The sequence below is a fragment of the Betta splendens genome, chromosome 17 (assembly GCF_900634795.4).
Source record: "Betta splendens chromosome 17, fBetSpl5.4, whole genome shotgun sequence".
In the NCBI taxonomy this organism is placed as follows: Eukaryota; Metazoa; Chordata; class Actinopteri; order Anabantiformes; family Osphronemidae; genus Betta; species Betta splendens.
Genome location: NC_040897.2, coordinates 3,699,841 through 3,720,443, shown reverse-complemented (window position 1 = coordinate 3,720,443; position 20,603 = coordinate 3,699,841). Strand labels below are relative to the sequence as shown.

Genomic DNA, 20,603 nt, shown 5'->3' with positions numbered 1-20,603 from the left:
AAATGAAGGAAAGGGACTGAAAGAATAAATTAATTTGAAATCAGGTGGCTCATACCAACATGTTTCTATTTCTCTGTTCCCTTTACTCTATATTAGTTTTGTGCCCACAGTTCGGTGAGTTCTGTGTCAGCAGACAGTAGAACCACAGCTGTCTTCATCTCTCTTCACTTTCTGCCCCACATCGTATTTAGCCTTTATCGTTCCACAGGTGGAGGCGAACGTCAGCGGTGAGTTGAGCTCCACTTGCCTTTCTTCTGCTCACATCAGTCAGTGGTTCAGTCAAGCAGGCAGGCTGTGGGATGTCACTGTGAAGCTGTTAGTCACCCGGCATCATGCGTGTGTCGGGCCGATGTTTGCAGTTTTTTTACAATTATGGATTCAAGGAAGAGACGCATAGCACATTTTTCATAACACATGTGTTAAAAGCTTTACAGATCTACAGATCTTGGTGTTTAGTGTTTATCTTGACCCTGATAGGTGTGTGAACACCCAATCAGAAGCGAGTGTCAGGTTCTAAAATGTACGACAAGCTTTTAGCGTCACAGTAACAAAAATGATCAGAACTAGAACGTGGCAGATTCCTGCAGTGAGGAAAGTGCAGCTTTGTGAGAAGAGGAGATAACTGTGTGACGCAGGGGATGAGGATGAGCCAAATGAGAGGAGGCCGTGACTATAGGCTGGCGCGTGACTCAGTGACTAAGAGGCCGCTGTTGTTTCCAAAGGCTGCTGCAGAACGTTCCATTATGGGACTCACATTCCTGCTTTTCTTTGGGCGCGTCTGGGAGGAGCTGCTTCAGAGCCCATGCAGTGTGCTGGAGTCGGACCATTGTGTAGCAGGGCTGCCCACCCCAGCGTATAAGCTGGGCATTGACACACACTGCTAATGGACTAATGGATGAACGCTCTCAGGCACACCCTGCCTTTCTGTCCCACTTCATACGGCATTAGGAACGGACTGCGTAATGGCTAATGGCCTACATCTCTGCACAAGGCCAGTAAAAGTACGACATGAAGGGCTTTACGCTACTTGCCCTGGAGCATGTAAAAGATCGACACTGCTTCACAAGCACCGGGAAACAAGGCTTCACCTCCACTTATACATGCGCCATGTGCGGGCTAATTTAACCTCGTAATGCCTCTGGAAGCTTAACCAGTTTTGCTTTGCCAGCAGCTTTGTTTTCATCCCATCACTTCATCGCTCACGTTCTCCTCTGCCTCCTCTACCTCTAACCCTCTCGGATACGAGTGTCGGCGGATGGACTTCCCCTAAACAGATGCAGATTTTATTCAGGCTATTTTCAAAACCAGTGCGTCTGTTTTAGCCAGCTCGGCATTCTGGTAATGACTCCTCTAACGCGGGACCTTCCACCGCTACCAGACACACTCAGTCTCTGCTTCAGATAAGCTGTGGCCCATATTTATTTTTCTTTATCCCCTTCAGCCTCCCCTTTTTCGCCTGCTCTGCCTCTCCAGCTGCGTTAGCAGCACCGGCCTCAAAAGGTGATTCCCGCTGGTTTCTCACTCTCATGTCCGTCTGTGATTTCACAGTTATCTGTTCTATAATGCTTCTTAGCCACCCTCCCTGTTCCATTTATTTCCATAAATTCTTCTTTATTAACACTGACCACCTGCCATTCCTCTTTATTATCACCTTTATCTGATGGCTGCGGTCCCCAGCCACTGCTGGCATCCCTTAGAGGGCCTGTTTGAAATAGGTGAGACATGAAGCAAGTCCTGTGGGCTCTGAAGCCGTGGCCAAGTGCAACACAGGAGGGCTTTCACTCTCCTCTCTCTGGCGCCATCACAGCAGCTCAGCGGGCAGCAGCCACATTAGCGAGACATGAAGCATCGGAGCAGCCGTGCTCTTTCTTCATGGCTCGCTGTGCATTTTACCTGTTCAAACACAGAAGACAGAGCCCGTCTATTTCCATCCAGTGTGTGAGATGAGACTCTCTCCCTGTTATTTACCTTTTCACTATCCTTTTCTCCTGTTCCCCTGTCGGCTCTTAGGCTTTTTTTCTCCTAGTCCATCACAGGTGGAAATGATGTCTAACCTGTTGCCAGCTGCTCTCCTGTGGGGCCGGGGAGATGATAATGACTATGCTATCCTATGACGCACCTCACCCCCTTTGTCACTCTCTTCACGAGCGTCTGACACGTGTGTGTGTGAGTGTTAGTGTTCGTGTGAGTGCGTGTGTTTGCATTTACTTACACTTTAGCACGTCTCGTCTGTTTCTCTGCCTTCCAGTCATAGAGACTCGCACAGCCCTGTCTGCAACACAACCCTGTCTGCAGCACAGCCCTGTCTCCATCGCAGCCTGTCTGCAGCACAGCCCTGTCTGAAAACAGCCTGTCTGCAAAACAGCCTGTCTGCAGAACAGCCTGTCTGCATCGCAGCCTGTCTGCAGCACAGCCCTGTCTGAAAACAGCCTGTCTGCAAAACAGCCTGTCTGCAGAACAGCCTGTCTGCAGCACAGTCCTCTTAATTTACAGATTCCTCTGTGACACTAAATGTTTGTGTAATTAGCCATTTGATTGAATAATTTGCCAGGCCCACATTGGTCATCAACATGGACCTCTCTGATCTATCTCGTTGTGTAACTGCCTTCTTCTTCATTCAATCGAGCGAGTGAGGTCAGGCGCTGAGGGTTTGTGATAAGGCCAAGCTCGCAGTCAGTGCTGTGAGGTTTGGGCACTGTACATGACGCTTCCTCCAAAATAGCTTCCCCGTATGCTTCTCTAACACAGCCAGCATCACGTGTGCCCTTTGAATAGACGGATGTGTGTTTGCTTTGTTCTTTTAACCCAGACAACAGCCACTGTCTGACCCAGAGTACAGTAGCTTCAGTCGTAGCCAGAGCCGATCCTACCACAGAAAACATCACATCTGCTCTAATTTAGAGATTTGGGGATTGTAGACGCCTGGAGGTGTTTATATTCCAGACTCTCACATGGAGGGTATTTGTTTTGCTGATGCTTGTATTTTTAGAGTCAATACAGTTTGTATGAAGATGATTTTTATGTTAGTATAGGATTCTATTTGTGGCAAAAACATCACTGAGACCTTGTGGTTCTGCAGTGACCCCTCTGTGGGTTTACAGTAAAAGCTAAATTATATTTTTGACATCAACAAACTTTGAAAGGCAACATTCAAACACTGACTGATACATTTGGTTGCCGACGCCACTTTGATGTTTAAACTACAATCTCGATCCACAAAGTGAAATAAACCGGCTGTGATGTTGTCAGTTATACAGAATTCATCTCACTGTGTGTTGGCCTAGATACTATACGGGTGAAACGCTGCCCATCTTTTTTTCTGTCAGCTCATGTTGTTCTCGTACACATTTACAGGTCTATCTGCTCCCTTTGCTTTAACTGGCCAGATAACAGCTCTGCCTGTTCTACGTGTGGGAGCCAAACACTGATATCTTACCTTTCTCTCTTTCCTTTCCGCTGTTGCATCTGTGTTAGAATGAAACTAAGTGCTATAGTAGGTGGTTGCTATTTGTTCTGCATTAATACGAGTCCATAGACGTTCCACTTTGCGTCTGATCTTTCATTTCAATCTGATAGGTGCATCAGGTGAATTTTACTGTACGTCTCTATGATATAAACTGCAGCGCCAGCAGAACGGAATGGTGCTGCTTTGATTGGAGCACCTCTAAAAGTAAAGGAAGCATATTTAAAAATAATGGAAGCATGGCCTGAATGTGTGTTAGCTTGATATTTTTCAGAAGGATGTGATGGATGAGTCAGAAGCTAAATAGACAATATCTGTAAATGCTGCAATGGACACATGTACTGTAATCTTTACTCTGCCACCACTGGCGCCTCTGTATTTAACCATCCATCTTTCATCTCTGCTTCCTGCTCTCAGCTCTGTTGGATTAAAGGCTGTCTTATCTGACAATGAGTTATTATAAATATTGAAATAGCACAGGTGGAGGACAGAGATGTGAAACATTTGAAAAGACAAAATGAAATCTTTAACTGACAAATGCTGCATATCAGCACTAATGAAAGAATGAATACCACTAATGGGTGCCACTGTGTGTGTGTCCAGGCACGTGGTCCTTCTCTGTGTCTGAGCTGGCCATCCCTGGTGCTGAGATCGGGCGAATCTCGGCATCGGACGCCGACCTCGGTGAGAACGCCAGGCTGGAGTACACGATACTGGAGGGGGAGAGCGGGGAGACGTTCAACATCACTGGAGTAAACCAGGAGGCAGTCATCACGCTCAACAAGGTGAGGACGGAGGGAAGCAGGAGCTGAAGGTATAGAATGTACTGAACAAGTACTAATGTTGGCTTGTTTAGGTGAATTTGATTGGTCAGTGGTCCCCCAGCCACAGAACCTGTGTCCCCTTGTTCCAACAGCACTGCAGAGGTGCAGTGACATGTTATAGACTATATTGCATTTTTATATTTCCACATTCAGACTGTTGCGTATTATATCAGGTTTACAGGCAGTCCCTGACATTTGAAGCCTTTCTACTGGCAGCTTACTTGTGGAACGTTAAACTATAGGGTGGATTATGTAGCCACAACCCTAGTAAACGGAAGCAGTGATGAATGATCATGAATGAAGTTGTGCAGGCAGCCTGTGGGTTTGCAGTCTGTAGCCAACTCTCCAAAGGTGATTTGCAGTACAACATTAAAGCACATTAATATTTGACTTAAGTTATGAAATATGAATAACTTCTCTCACCTTCACCACAAATCAAGTCATGGTTTGAACTGATCGATAAGACGACACATTGAAATGAACATCTGGAATCACTCATTGTCAAATCTGTGCCCTGCATTATACTGTTGATCTTTATTCCCAGTGTGTTTCACTAGAGAAATCTGAGCTACACTGTTACATTCTGTTTACCAGTTAACAGGAAATTTTATCAAAATTGAAGAAAAACTGTATGCTTCTAAGTATTTTTCAATATTCTTTGTAGTACCGTCCACATACTGTTCATGTGAGCTGATCTTAGACCTTTGCAGTAGCTGCTCTCCCTACTTCATGCCAGTTGATTTGCTTCATACTTTGGATCTTCAAAATATTGCAACCCTAGAATACAATTCAGTTAAACTAAACCAAATGTAGTATAGCATCTACAGTGGACCCAAAGAAGAAAGGCTTGTATTAGTCTTGGATATAACAATTGTTTATTTATTACTTTATTTGGGTGTATACTCTATTAGTCATTTTCTAAAGCACTGAATGCAAATGCGAGCAGACTTGTTGTGTTTCAGCTGTTCCACATCATTAGTCTGGTTAAGAGGCTTTTAACACTTCCATGTCAAATTCAATCCAAGACACAGCACAAGGCATAGATGCATTCTGTTCCTAAGCCCTAATGTTCTCGTATTCAAAAAAGCTTCTGCTGTTTTTTACAAAGTACTGTAAATCCTGTAGTGAAGCGTTAGCTCCCAGCTCGATTCATGGCCCACAGACCTGCGCGTGGTGAAAACCAGGGTCACACCACCAGCAACAGAAATCACAGACTGATTGTCCTGATGCTCGTCAAATGCTGTGTATGGCAGTAAAAATCGGGTTTGATTGGTGAAGTGACTACCTTTTTTGAGGTACCACCTGGTGTCACATCTGCTGCACAAAATGAAATCAAAACTGTGTCTACACATTCCCATTCCGAGTACCTGCCCATCATCCTGAATGATCACAGTGTTTTGAAAGTGTGTATACATGGTGTCTGCAGGCAGCCACTCTAATTTTTTTGCACTCGTGTGGAATATTGTGCAGAAGCGGTGCCATATATTTATTGTGCAGGTGTCTGTGTGCACGTGTCTCTGAGCATTCCTTCTTGGTTCTACTTTGAATCACTTGGGTCCTTTGATAGTCTTTAGGTACATGACGCTACCACATTTTGGAGCCTCAGTGAGGCTAAAGTTGCATCTTACTGTAGATGCTCGCACCGAGGCTAAATAAACTTATAGTGACGTTAACTGTCATGTCAGGGCCCTCAGTCGCTTCCCAGCCGCTGTCTCAGTCTGTAATGAAATTAATTTGCTGCACTTTACCTCATACTAACATACATCGCCCATGAGCAGCAGTGGGCAGAGTGTTCGCTCTTTAAGCCTCTAGCTCTCTGACTGTTTGGGCACATCATTATTCAAACTATTACAAATTATCTGCACACTTTGTTGTGTGAAATGCGGCATATTCGTACGTACGTCATTGAGTAGAATTATCTACCTCTTGGCTAGTAGCAGGAACATTTCTGAGCACATAGAAGATTGTGCTTGGATGATAATAAAAGGGTTCTGTGGATTGTGAATGATATATTTAGATACTCATTAGCAAGAACCAACTCACAGATTAGCAGCGTTGTCAAGGTCTGCTCACCTGCTGAATCCTGCTCATAGAACAAGTCAAGCGAGAAGAGATCATTTCTTACTAAGTTATACGTAATTAGTTACTCATCAAGGCTTTCGAGGAACAGATTCTATGGGATGTGATGTGTTTGTGACGTATCGTGTGCTTAATCATTACATAAAGGTGGGTGCAAATGCTTTAAAGAAAGTAATTTATCATCTGAGAATCCCTCCTACAATCTGCATATCTGCTGTTTAGTGTGAGCACAACAAGCTCCTTAGAAATGGCTGACTCCAACCTAATAGACGACTGTGCACACTAACAGACTTGAAGAAAGGTATCCTAATTTTTACATTTTTGGAATAACTTGCTGTTGTAGAGGCTCCTTGTTGACAGTGTGCATAGCATTTACAATTGCATGTCTATACTGTACTTGTGGACACAGGTGCACAACTCTAGATTTGTTGCAGCTACAGTGTGTATCATGAATGTGAGCAGTGTGTGTGAGTAGGTTCTCACCTGGGGGTGCTACTGTATGGAGAGCAGGGTTTTCTAGCCTGCTACAGGGCGAGTGCCTTTGAAGAGGCACATGGACAAGAAGAGGACGAGACACTGTGAGAGATGAAGAAGAAAGAAATTGGAGGTGAAGACCCAGGAATGAGGGGAAGGAGCAGGGATGAAGAACGGGGAGAAGAGGGCAGTGTTCAAAAAAGGGCCTGAGAGGTAGTGACAGAAGCAAGTAGAGTATAACAAGGCAGTGAGAATATGAAGGAGGCAGAAGGAGGAGGAGACATGAGCAATGCAGAGACAGCGTAGAATCAGTGACAGCTGCAGAGCAGCACAGCTAGAGGTTGGGACGAGAAGCAGAGAAATAAACAACAATAAAAAGAGAGGTAGAAATAAAAAGGAAGCTTGGAGACGGGAGGCATGGAAACAACAAGCCGAGTGAGAGAAGAAGCTACATGTAATGGGAGGATCCATTAGTTAGTGAGGGACGAGAGGCCAGATGGGCGACCCCCCCTCACCCACTGGACCAGCAGAGACAGTGGTACTGTACTGTATGCCCCCACATTGCACATCTACTAGGACAGAGCAGGATTCCATGATTCCATGATGGGAATCTCACACAAAATCACAGGTTGTTACAGTAGTGCACCCTGTGAGGTTGCAGCAGCTGCAGCCTCAGCTCTGTTGGCTCTGTTTCCAGGTGTGTGTGCTCAAATAAACCCGTAAGACAACAGACTGGAATGGGTTAAATGGGATTCAGCCCTTCAGGGAAACCGTGCACAACTAATGAAAAACATGTAAGAGAGGCTGTAACGTAAATAGACTTAAAGAAAGCAGAACATGAGCGTTAAGCTTCCCCTGGAACCTACAGGAAACACAGTCTGTCATGGCTGTGCCTGCTCGCGTATGTTAAGGTCCATGACCCATTCTCCATCTCCATGAGTCAGACAGATTTCAACCCGTGAAGAATTTTAACAGGAGATGGAAACGATCCGTGCCCCTGGAGCAGGAAGGATTTCCGAGCTGAACAATTTGTCTTGGCCACAGAGTTGGCCTTGACCTCACAGGTCATCTCACTGCTGCAGGCTGCATCTCTTTAGCTGTTGATCTGAGATGCATAGTCTCACACACACACATGCACGCATGCACACACACGCGCAAATGCACACACATGCACACACGTGCGCACACACACACATGCATGCACACAAACGCACACACATAAACTTCCCAGAGACACACACATCGATAGCACTTGACCTTGCAGCTCCGTGTTTAAACTGTATGGAACTGCACAGAGGCGCCTCCTGTGTGCGGAGGGATGCTGCGTGCTGATGCTCATCACATGGGAAATGGGTACGACAGAGAGAGAGGAGAACTTTAGCAGAAGAAATAGGTAGAAACAGGGTCAGGAGGGGCAGCGTGGAAGGATTTGAGAGGCTGAGTTAAATGAAGGCAGGGTGAGTTGGAGGGAGGATGAGATGAAGACATTGAGGATGTGCCTGAGAGCAGAGGGGGAGAACGCAGCATGGGCCACAGGTTAGACAGGGACACAGGAAAGCTGGGTCATTAACAGCCTGCAAGACTGGGTGCTGCCTGCTGCTTATCACTGCTTATTTACTGTCAGTCCCACGGAGACCCCCAGCAACAGAAAGAACTCTGGGCGTCTCCATTATCCTTCCTCTATCAGCCTGCCAACCCGACATTACCCTCCTCCTCATCATCAAGCTCTGCCTCGCTGCAGTTTCTGCTCTCTCTCTCTCTCCCTCTGATCTCCCCACACATACAAATATGCAGGGCAGTTTGACACAGCGCGCTAAACTGTGAGTAAATGCACACACACACACACACACACACACACACACACACACACACACACACACACACACACACACACACACACACACACACACACACACACACACAGCCTCTAATAGCTTACTCGCTCGCCCCGCCCGTCCTCACTCTGTTTTGCCTCTGGAGGCCGTGTCAGTGTGTTGTTGGTCTGATTCAGGTCAGCTCTCTCCCGCTCACACACACACACACACACACACACACACACACACACACACACACACACACACACACACACACACACACACACACACACACAAACACACACACACACACACACACACACACACACACACACACACACGCAGGCAGACAGATGGAAACAAACAGTGACTCCAAGTGACTTTTATGATCTCTGACTTGTTCTATTTGTCTTTGAACTCTGACCAGTCAGCTTAGCTCCAGTCCAATTATTTTCTTTTGGCATATTGCTGCTAATGGATGTGCACGTTGCTGCTAATAGATTTTTGATGCAGCATGTGAACAAGGCCACAGCGTAAGTAGCAGGTAATTGAAGAATTTGCATAACACACCTTGGGTGCAGTGACTTCTTGACATTGCTCTGCAGCAGTGCCCCCTAATGGCCAGAGGTTAACATCTGTCCCAGGGGATGGCCGAGGCCTGGGTCTGCACAAATCAACTAATCAAAATCTAATTATAGCCTGAGTATTTATATCTCTAAATCAATCAGAAGAAAAGGAAAAAACACTCACCAGCTGACAGATACAGATATTATAAATGCTAATCAGACAAGTGATGGTTTAATAAAAGCTCGATATGTTTTGATTGTAAGAACATTTTTAGCCACTGATGCAGCAAACAAAACAAAACAAAACAAAACAAAACAAACTGGGACAATGTCTCATTTTTGCAGCACCTCTTTAATGTTACTGTATTTAGGAGCTTACATATAACAAAGTGGATCAGTGGCATGTCAGAACACCATTAATATGGATCCGCCAGTGTCCTGATTCAGGAGGTTCCCTTTTGAGGTGTGTGTTTGGGCTGCTGTGATCACTGTAAGCCTGCTATTTGTGTGCCTTTCATTCCTGGGGGACAAGCGAGCTCGCACATGTGTCAGTTTGCTCTTATTATTTCCATATGCTCTCACTTAAAACGACTCGCTAATCCTCGTCACATGCCAGCAGCGTGCTCAGGATTATCTGTGTTTGTTTTCTCACGCCGGGGAGAGATTGTGTTAATCTCCTCAGAGGGGAGAGAGAGGAAGAGGGAGAGAGAGAGAGGGAGAGAGAGAGAGAGAGAGAGAGAGAGAGAGAGAGAGAGAGAGAGAGAGAGAGAGAGAGAGAGAGAGAGAGAGAGACGAAGACCAACCTCTTGTTCATAAGTTGAAAAAGAGAAAAAGGAGAGGATGGGAGGACGGGACATCTGATGGTGAAGACAGAATATAAGTGACACGTAACAGAGGAAAGGGAAGAACAAAGTCTAAAGGGAGATTCAAGAGTCTTTGTTCTCTCAACTTGCAGGTGTAGTTGGCAGAAGTGTCCAAAGTTGCGTTTGTCATGATCTAGAAGTAATATATGAGTATTGTATGTATAATGTATTCTGGGTTTAGAATACTGGAGGGTAAGAAGCACCAATCACCCATGTAATGCGTTTGCTCTTTCTCAGTCGGGTGCTTTTCCCTAAATACTCACCGTCCAGAATCAGATGCTAACGCATCGTCATCAGACGAAGTGGGCAAAGTGCAGTTTTCACAGTCTTCTTAATGTTGCTTTGCTGTTTGCATTTCTGTCCCAGCACAATACTGTAAGGAAGTCGCCAGTCTCCTGGCTGGACGTTCAGTCGGTTGGTGTAGGTGCAGTAGTTACAGGGGAACAGGAGCAGGGTGGCGTTTGCCTCAGTTGTGTGTGATCCCCAGAACAGCTGTGTCTGCAAAGGAAATCATTTTCACAACTCACACTGAATATGAGACAGAACAGTGCAGACTAATGGGGGAACCGTTGTGGGCTCTGCGTGATAAGTGCTTCCTGTATGGGCTGCAATGAGGAAAAAGGCTGCTGCCGTTTGTCAGAGGTGGCGGTCGGTTGCACACACTAGGAAAAAAGATGGGTGCTGGGTGGGGAGCCAGCGATAGGACGCGCAGTGTGGAGGCGAGAGGGGACAAGAGTGATGGGGAGAAGAAAGGAGGGAGGGTGGTCGGGTGATGAGTGTGTGCTCACAGTGTAAGTGACACCTCTCCTCCTCAGACAGATTGTCTCACTCTCCCCGTAATAGGAGAACGTCAGCAACACACACACACACACACACACACACACACACACACACACACACACACACACACACACACACACACACACACACACACACACACACACACACACACACTCCTTCTTGCCCTCTTGTTTACTTACAGATGCTCCACAGATTGCCCACATTTTGTAGTTCATCCATTTTGTTCGTGTTCTGTAATAAATTATGACTTATTTCTGAACAAGTGACACATGTGCTTTGTAAAGCAGTTTACTGTGGCTTACAGCTCAAAGACGAAGAAAAAAGAGTGAGGAAAAAAGATCAGAGAGGGGTAGAGAGCATGAGCAGGGGAATCTGAATCCTCCCTGCGCTGCTGGCGTCCTCAGAATGAGTTTTCTCCCGCTCAAATCTGACAGCGAATACTCTGCGTGGCCGGGGAGCCTATTTATCCTCTGTCCAACACGGTTCTCTGTGCCAATCACACTGAGACGATGCATGTGCACACAGACCGGCAGAGGATCTGAGGACTTGGACTTGATCCTGCACGTGAACCCACACGACTCACTAATACCTGCTTTTATGAAGCGGGCCTAAAATGTGATAAACTGCAGGCGTGCATTAGTGTGTGATTACCTGTCTGAGCCTCTGCCCTCACTTACTGTAACAACCAACTCCACAAACCCAGGCTCCACTGCAGCACACAGCCCCACGGACGCTTTAGACAAGTGTGCTTCATAAGTTCTGCTTAACAAACGATCCGCGATGCCAAATGAAATCTGTACTGCCTGCGTGGATGCAGGCAGACAAGGGACCAGGTACAGGTCTTCATCGCCATGGTGATGGAGGTGGACTTCTACTGAAATGCATGGATTTCTGTTTCAACAGAAAATCAAAAATCTATTGAGGATTGTGTAAACAGTGTTATTCAGTGGAGTCTGCAGCTCAGCAGAGGTTCTGCAGGGAAGTGTCAACTCAACATTCATAATGTAAGAAAACAAGTTTGACTCCCACTGAGTTGTTCAACTACAACCATTTTATGTTAGTAACATCATAGTCGACACAAAGATTTTGCACAGGTTCTCAATAATGCAACTTCAGTGGCTTTTTTCACACGCTGGGCGTCAAAGCCCTGATCCTGAGTCACTCCATGCTACAACACCAGCACGGGCAGCAGAACTCCACCAGATACGTCGTAGTGTAGTATTAACACTTCAAATAAACTCACAACATCCAAGTGATCTTACAAAAATGTCCCAAAATACTTACTTCAGTCTTGTAGCACTCACAATATCAACTCTTTCAGTGCGCATCTGTTCCTACTTCACACAAACCCACAACTCCAGCATCCACCCACAACAAACGTCAAGTTATCATTTCAAAGAGCATCCAACCGTGACAACATGGGGTTTTATACTTGAATCCATGTGCAGCCGACTCTGGGTGCGACCATTCAGGAGCTCCTTTGAGCCGCTACCTGTTGGATTGATTCCTTATTCTTATTTGAAATGGAGTTCAGTGGTCAAAGAATGAATTTCTTGCCAATAATATGTGAGAGTTCATCCTTGAATGCTCTCACCAAGTGTTTCTACTCTGGTCCCCAGGCTGTAGACTACGAGAGCCGGAGCTCCTACTCATTCTCCGTGGAGGTCCTCAACCCCATAGTCGACCCGCGCTTCCTGCGCCGAGGCCCATTCAAGGACCGGGCCTCCATCAGAGTAGCGGTGCTGGATGCGGACGAGCCACCGAGGTTCTCCCGCTCCCGATATCACATGGACGTGTCAGAGAACTGTCCGCCAGCCTGCACCGTTGGCCGAGTCAGCGCCGTGGATCCGGACACTGGCCTGACCAACAACATCAAGTAAGTTCCTTCTCTTCCTCCTAAAAATGTGCTTATCTCTAACGTTAGTATAGTTTTGTTGGAAATGATAATGATTCACAGCAGAATGGAGGAACCGTTAAAATTAATATTGGAAAAGAGTCCAAAGGGGTTAGCGGCTGAATGAGGCCTGCAAAATACCCAAAAGTTTCTAAAATCTCTACTGCTGTAAATTCATCTGATTCCTGATTATTAGATCCCTTATTTTACCGTTCACCTTGTTTGGTACAGGTTAAACAAACTTTGCTCCTATGAGCCCTACTGTAACTCGTTTTAAATGCAGGCAGACGTGACAAAATAATATGAATAATCTCATCAAATATTCAGTGAAGTTCTGTTGTTTTGTTTGTCATGAGTTTCCAATCAGTTTTCCTTTGTAATGTTGAAGTGAAATCTCAGGCACAAACGTACAAACATCTTTGAGACGCCGTGGGATAAAAGCGTCTTTGCATTGAAATGCAGGCTTGGCTCCGTAGCTGAAAGGAACGACAAAGGAGCGCTAACCAAACACGTCTAAGCCAACCAAATGCCCACTCACGGCGCTCGGTGCCAGGCAGTAACCACGGAGCTCGCTGCTTCCATGCCTTTGTCTTTGTTTAAGTTGGGGGTGGTGAGTAAGAACCACAGAAGACTGTGTCCTAATTAGCACAGCCTATAAGTGTAAGTGTTAAGAGTAAGTGTGTGGGGAAATGATAGTTGCTACATTCATAGAGATATGGTGATAATGGGTGGCACTTCAAAAGAGCCCCTATCAGCTGTGATAATCTCCCTATATTAATTCTTTGGCCATTTTAATGCCAGCCTCCTTATCGTGGGCTCACACACTCGCCCTGGCTGCTTCCTTCACTCTCCACCCTGCTGCTGGCTCCGCTTGCCTCCTCCCTCCGCTCTGTGCTCCTTCACTTATGTTCACCTTTCTCCTTCAAGCGTATTTATCCATCTCCGTCTACTCTATTTTCTCTGCTTTAGATTCTCCATTGATCCTCAGTCAGATCCTGAGACTCTGTTCCGTATCACCCCAGACACCGGCCTTATCACCACAGCCATGGAACTGGACCGTGAGCGGGAGCACTGGCACAACATTACTGTCATTGCCACTCAGAGAGGTCAGATATTATGCTCAACCCTGTCACATCATTACACATTGTTTTCTATTGTATTTAGAGCTAAAAGTGGTCCGTAAACCACCTTTACCTCTAACACCTGCACACACTGATGAGCTTTAGAGGTTTAGGGGAGTGTATATTGTATGGTGTCTGAAAAGCAGAGTATCCAGTGTGTGATGCAGTTTACTAAGCGGCTTAGCTCCGCTCAGGTCCCCAAGCTCAAGCCGAGGCCTTGTGGTTGTGTGCGCCACCACAATAATGCTCCTCAAAACCAATTGATCATGAATTAGAAGATGATCTGTTCTCAAGGGTTCATCAAATAGAACAAAAGCAACTTTTAAAGCACAACATTACAACAAACGACAAACAGTGCCTTTAATTCAAAAGAAAAAATAAAACCTTCCTAAATTAAAAAGCTCTAAAACCTCTTTGGCAAAGAAATGGAACACGTCAACTTACATAGTTGTTGTAAAGGACGTCACCTGAAAACAAAGCATTGCCTCAAATCAAAAGGCTGGAAGCTAACGTGGCTTTAGCTACAATCCTTGGATTTACTTTGGGTCCGGATCAAATTAATGTCGTTCTGCTACAATGTTTAAGGTCAAATGTTTACTTTGACTCTCTAAGACATTATATTAATAATAAAAGACAACCAGGCACTGACCCTGTCAAGCGGATGCATTTACAGAGGAAAAGATGTGGAGTTCCCCCATGGGAGCTGCTGTACAGTGCAGCTGCAGCCTTGATGCTGAATGTGGGGATGGTGGTGCTATAGTCAGCAAAGACACAAGACAAACATCAAAAGAGTTCTGTGGATCTTTTTATGCAGCATGTGATGAGAGAAGCTGTCATCTGGTATACAAACGTATTAGTGACAGATGTGCTCTTCATGAAGCGTCCTATAGTCAGTGAGACCAAAGTTCTGAGCTGGTTGTTCAGCAGCTGAGAACAGTCTGTGGTACCTTGACATAGTACAATGATGTTTTAGTATCAATTAAGATCACACTGATCGAATCCTGTGTCCTTGTCAATGCAATCCATAATCCAGCACCAGTTGGTCCACACCCTGATGCTCCAATAGCGCTTCAATAGAAAACGCATTAGAATATAATTTTCATTTTCATGTCGTTCAAAAAGCTGCAGCATTCTGCCAGGTTGTAAGCAAGTATTTGGATATTCCTTTTAGCCGTGAAGCTCAGTCAAGCCGGGTGGTGGACGTACTGTACAAGCATGGCTGGACAACGCTGTCCAGCGGCTACGGTGAGCGGAGGAGAAGTCGATCTGCTGGCAACGGCTGCTCTGGACAAACTTAATCTCTGCTTCCAATCTGCTCCGGGCTTCTCACGGTAGCAGTGTCGGTGGAACTGTGGAGGCAGCTCAGCGAGAGCCTGTCTCGAATAATGAGCTCTGCCTAATAAACAGGCAGTTGTAGGCAGTGTTGACAGTAAGAACAGTGGGACCCCTGCCATGGCTACGGGCAGGCCAGCTCACCCGGCGCCATTACTGCAGGAGCTCATTTTCAGCTTTGCAGTGACGGCACCCAGTCGCTGTCATCTATGACACAGAGTTACTGCACCGAGCTCGGGAACACTGTGTGGGAGTATGTACCTGTGTGTGTGTGTGTGTGTGTGTGTGTGTGTGTGTGTGTAGTGAGTGAGTAAATATGGCTGCCTGCTCACATAAGTGAGTGGAGGTGTGTGTGTGGTGCTACTTCGTGACTGAGCAGGCTAACTGTTCAGCTTAGGAGCACGTCGCCGTGCATTTCAAGCACAGCTGTGACGACTTCATGTTCAAACGTGTGTGTGTGTGTCCAAGTGAATGGTGTGTGAGACCCTGGGCCAATCCATTTACTGTACAAAGCAGAGCCACTGCTTCCTACATCCCTCCGTTTACTCCCCACTTCTAGACACTCACACGCTTTTCTCTGTGAGATGCTTTGGCTAAAAACGGAACAGATGATGTCAAACTCTGTGACTGCGATGGAGGCATCAGTTGTGCTCCAGCTGGGAGCTCGTGAGCTGTAGCACGAGCCAAATGAAACCAAATGTACTACTGTATACTCTTTCAACCGTGTGCTGCTAATGTGATGGGAAGGCTGTTGAAGTTTTTGGACAAAGACTCAAATGTTTGAAGTCGGCTTTGAGGAAAAAGAAATCTAATTAATGGAGTGTTGTGCCCAGTTTAAAATCCATACGACTTCTTCATTAGATACATCAGCTCCTAGAAATCTGGTCAGAGACGTCGGCAGAAGCTTCACCGATGCTTAAAGGCTCTGTTCACGCAGCTGCACACGACTGGATTTAATCCTCTTGGATTCACTAACATGTGCCTTTAACATGTTCACCCAGGAACCAGGCAGTCACAACCACTGACATGTACATGCTCTGCAGCACCTTCATACGACACACCAAAGTTATTGAGACATGACTGGAACAGACAGAAAGATGACCAGCATGGGCGTGATGCAGAACTGGTCCATCTATATGACTCTATGTTAATGTTTACACACCAAGAAGTGCAGGTGCAACATACTGTACACCTCAATTTCATTTTCACTCAAACATGAATGTTTCCATCCAAATTCCCAATGCTCTTTATCTTGAGAAGCCTGAAAGGATGTGTAGGAGCTTCTCTTAGTCCAGTGTTGTTCGTGTGTAGTGTGCTGTTGTCTGTGTCTGTGGATGAGACAGATGGACTTCCTTTGTATCCGTTAAAGTATGGTGTGCATTGTTTACTACTATTACTACTATTACTATTACTACTATTATTATCTTATCCATCTGTAAACTTTCTCTTGTCCACCCTATTGTTTTAGTTTTACAGTACTGTACTTTATTTTTTGTGTTTTTTTCAGGTTGTGGTTTCTAGAGCAGCTGTCTGATGGATTATATGAAAATATTAAAACATTTTAATGATAAATCTACTGTAAAGTTTCCTCTTTGTGTGGGTGTTTATCAACATTTTGTCACAAAGATTTTCATACAGTAATTAGTAGAAATAAGAAGCTTAATTAAGCTTAATATTGACTTCTGGTATGTAATTAAATGTTGCCATTAACAACCTAACTAGTAAATGTCGTACGTCTTTCCATCAAACACTAAAAATACTCTGAACCCAAGATCTTCTATTTTTGTTTTCAATATTGATTGATATATATATATCATTTATAATATAAACATTTGAACTGGGGTATTCTGAAAATGACATCTGTCTACATTATAGAGCCTCCCTTACTGTATACAGTAGTTGTAATGCAATCTTTGACTCCATATAGTGGCGTTATAGTAAACACTTTGGCTAGAAACCATACTGTACATTCTTGGAAAATGAGAAAAAATAGTCATAGCTGGTATGAGCTGAGTACTGTATGAGTAGTTTGACATTTGAAGTGGCCAGCAGGTAATCTGCAGGATGGATGATAGGTGGGTCATAGACTGATGATGGATGGATGCATGGATGGATGGGTGTGTCTGAGGCCTCTACAGTATCTTTGTAGATGGACTGGTGTTTATTTACATATGCCAAGCAAGTCTCATCGCTCTTTTCTTGTCTTCATTTTCAAAATGTGAACATTCGGACATTCGTACAACTCATGGTCAAGCGCCATGACACAACACAACTTGTGAGAAGTACACTGAAATTTGCAGCTTATTGTTCCCAATAATTGTTTTGGGTTTGAATGCGAGAGAAAAGGGACGTGAGAGAAAACGGGTGAATGCATGAGCGTGGGAGTTGGCAGCTTCAGCCCGGAACAAGTTGCTAAAGAAACAATCGCAGATTAACCAATTTTAAATCATCCCAGAGCCTCTCAACACATTCTGTACACATTCCGATGCTCAGTTGCTGTCTTCTTCCTTCCTTTTCAGACAATCACAGCCAGGTGTCCAGAGTTTTGGTTGCAGTCGAAACGTTGGACCTAAACGACAATGCACCCGAGCTGGACAGGCAGTACACAACGGCTCTGTGCGACTCAACCTCTGTGGGGCAGGTCAGTGTGTGTTTAAGTGGCTTTTCTTCAAGTGGACTGTTTAGTGCTTAGTACAGCATCTGTAGATGCTGAGAGTGTGGACACGCCCAAAGGAGCTGAGTCTACGTTGTGGGGAGAGACGTTTTATACACTGTCATTTATATTATCTCTAAATTTCTAATAGACACCTTGTAACATTTGTGTGTAGTGTAACACAGGCAGATGATGTATGTAGTAATTGTTGGCCATCATCTCTGTTTAACCCTTGTTCCATTAAAATCAGGTCTGAACACACTGAGAGATTGAGATGAAAGCTGTTCTTCAACCCTTTGGAGCATACACACTCACTGTAGATCTAAATGGTAAATAATTATACACTGTAGAAGAGAGAGAAAGAATTAATCTGGAGTTTTCCCTTCTACTGTAAATACAGGCAAATATATCAGGTGTATGGGTAAACACGCTAAATGACAAAAGGGATCCAAATAATGACGGAGAAATGAATCAAATAGTGTTAAATACGCTGTAACGTTGGAGAAGCCATTCTGGGCTCTCTCAGAATTTCTGGTTCTGAAACGAAACCTAAGCCTTACGACCTTCATCTTGAATCCTCACGGATATAGCGTGTGTTTCGGACTGAAACGCTTCATTTGATTCGCTGGGTCGTAACGGACAGAATGAGACCACACACGATGTGATTCAACAATGTTTGGGTCATGGAGATTTTTGGATTATGGTTATTGTTATCGAGTGACAATTTGGTGACTGCGCTGTGATGGTTGTTGCCGGAAATTGTTTATACGGTCGGAAGGACTGGAGTCTAAGCTTTCGGGTGATATGCAGCATATGCCGGCGTAAACACAAACGTTTCTGTCGACTCTCAAAACCCGCGGGCCCTCGGAACATCATCAGAACATATTATTCTATACCTTGTGCGGTTACGAGCCAGTATTTTGTGCTAAGGTACGTCATATCCATGTGTCGCCTGGATGAGGGCTGCTATTATTATGTGGTTTGTGTCCAGAATAAATGTAGTACAACAAACACATAAGGAATTAGACAGTTTCACGCTGGCAGACGTCAGCGTTGGATTCATTCATCTCAAACCAAGAAGCCTCCTGTAAAGACACAGGAAGCACATCAAAGCGGTTTCCTTTCAAATCAGAAAGCATGCTGTATGATAGGGAGCGAAGCCGTGGAGCAGCATAATAGCAGGCAGCGAGCATTGAGAGCGAGCAGCCTGCAGCTCCAACACGCCCCAGCACCAGGAACGCAGGTGAATCCTCCACGGCCTGTTATCACAACACCGCAGCTATTCATATTGTAATTAAACTGGTCTCATCTCCTCCTCTGCCTCATTCCCACCGTCTTTTGTGATTTTTTTGTGTTCCTCTGTATTTTTCCACATCACGGTGTTCTTACAGGATCCTATCTCAATTATAGAAATCATCTCTGGTCTCGTCAGTCTCTCGCTGGAAGCCTCGCTCCACGCTCGTTCCTCCCTCGTTGTTCCACGCTGACTCCATCGTTCGGAGTCGTGGCCCATCTGTTGTTGTTGCGGGTTTTTCTCATTCCGCTGCTGTGTTTTTGTTGTTTTGCCGCTAAAATCTGTGATTGTGCGGCACAGCCGACGACGGTGGTGAGGCCGCTGCTTCCTGAGCAGGCGAGTGTGGATGGAGGAGAGATCATGATATCCTTTAATGTGTCGTGCTGGTGTGTGCGGACTGAATAGTCACACACGGCGACTGATGGTTTAGTGAGGCTGTGTAACAAACCTCAAGGCCCAGAGACACTCAGTGAACCACAGAACACGCTGCTGCCTGGCACTCGAAGCCATTGTGCGAAGGACGGCTCGTACAATGACGAGCGGAGCTTTTCATCAAACAGAAATCTCCCATCGGCTTCGTAGGTTTCTTTTATATTCATTTAGATACAAAAGACTCGTGCGCACGCTTTTAGCAGATTGAAAGCCACCCTGCGCTACGTAAGAAGCGCTTCACCACAGACGCGCTTATTTATTGTGTGTGAGTATCACACACAGTTTGCTTATGCCTCCAAACTAATTGCTGGGCTAGTTTTGATTCCTGCTGACACCGGTTAATGGTTTGTAGCTCAAAGCGCTTTCTGTGTAAATGTTTCTCCCATTACCTTATTTTTCTCCTCTTCCTGTGCTCACGCACACACACACGCAGCCTCCTCTCACTCAATCTTCTCTGCTCTCTCTATCTCTGTGTTTCAGGTGGTGCAGGTGTTGCGGGCGATTGATAGAGATGAGGGAGGGAATGACAGCACTGTGTATTTTAGCATCCCTCCGGAGTCCAGCGCCGCCCTCAACTTCAGCGTCAGGGACAGTGGAGGTGTGCTCTCCGTCTTTCCTCCCTGTCTTACTCTTAATGCATTTTTCCCTTAGCAGACAATCATACACACATCATGTTCCGTTTTTCATTCTTTTCTTTTTCATCTACCTCCTTGTCCTTTTTCTGGCTCAGATTTGAGCCCCATCCGTCTGCCAGCTCTGGTGACCCCGTTGATTTGCATTGTCATGCTCCTCTCTGTGTCTGTCCCTCTTGTTTGACAATCATCATCTGCATCCATCTGCTCCTCTACTTCATTCCTTTTGAAACAATCAAAGCTGCTTTATTTATTCAATGGGTTCCACTCAATTGATTTTAGTGACATTGTTATTTTCTTGACCTTCTTCTTCTGCATACTGTGAATAGACAGGGGTGTGTCTACATAATGTGAAGTATAC

At 45.3% G+C, this 20,603-nt stretch overlaps 1 protein-coding gene across 6 annotated transcripts in view; it reads left to right on the top strand.

Moving 5' to 3' along the window:
- LOC114843888 (cadherin-24) overlaps positions 1-20,603 on the top strand; it is a 120,463-nt gene that overhangs the window by 77,518 nt on the left and 22,342 nt on the right. For all 6 annotated transcript variants that reach the window (XM_041067999.2, XM_055503645.1, XM_029130716.3 and 3 more), the window contains 5 exons: positions 4,067-4,248; positions 12,504-12,760; positions 13,748-13,884; positions 17,751-17,872; positions 20,091-20,208. In XM_041067999.2, the coding sequence (XP_040923933.1) occupies positions 4,067-4,248; positions 12,504-12,760; positions 13,748-13,884; positions 17,751-17,872; positions 20,091-20,208 (816 nt within the window). The remainder of the gene's footprint in view (positions 1-4,066; positions 4,249-12,503; positions 12,761-13,747; positions 13,885-17,750; positions 17,873-20,090; positions 20,209-20,603) is intronic.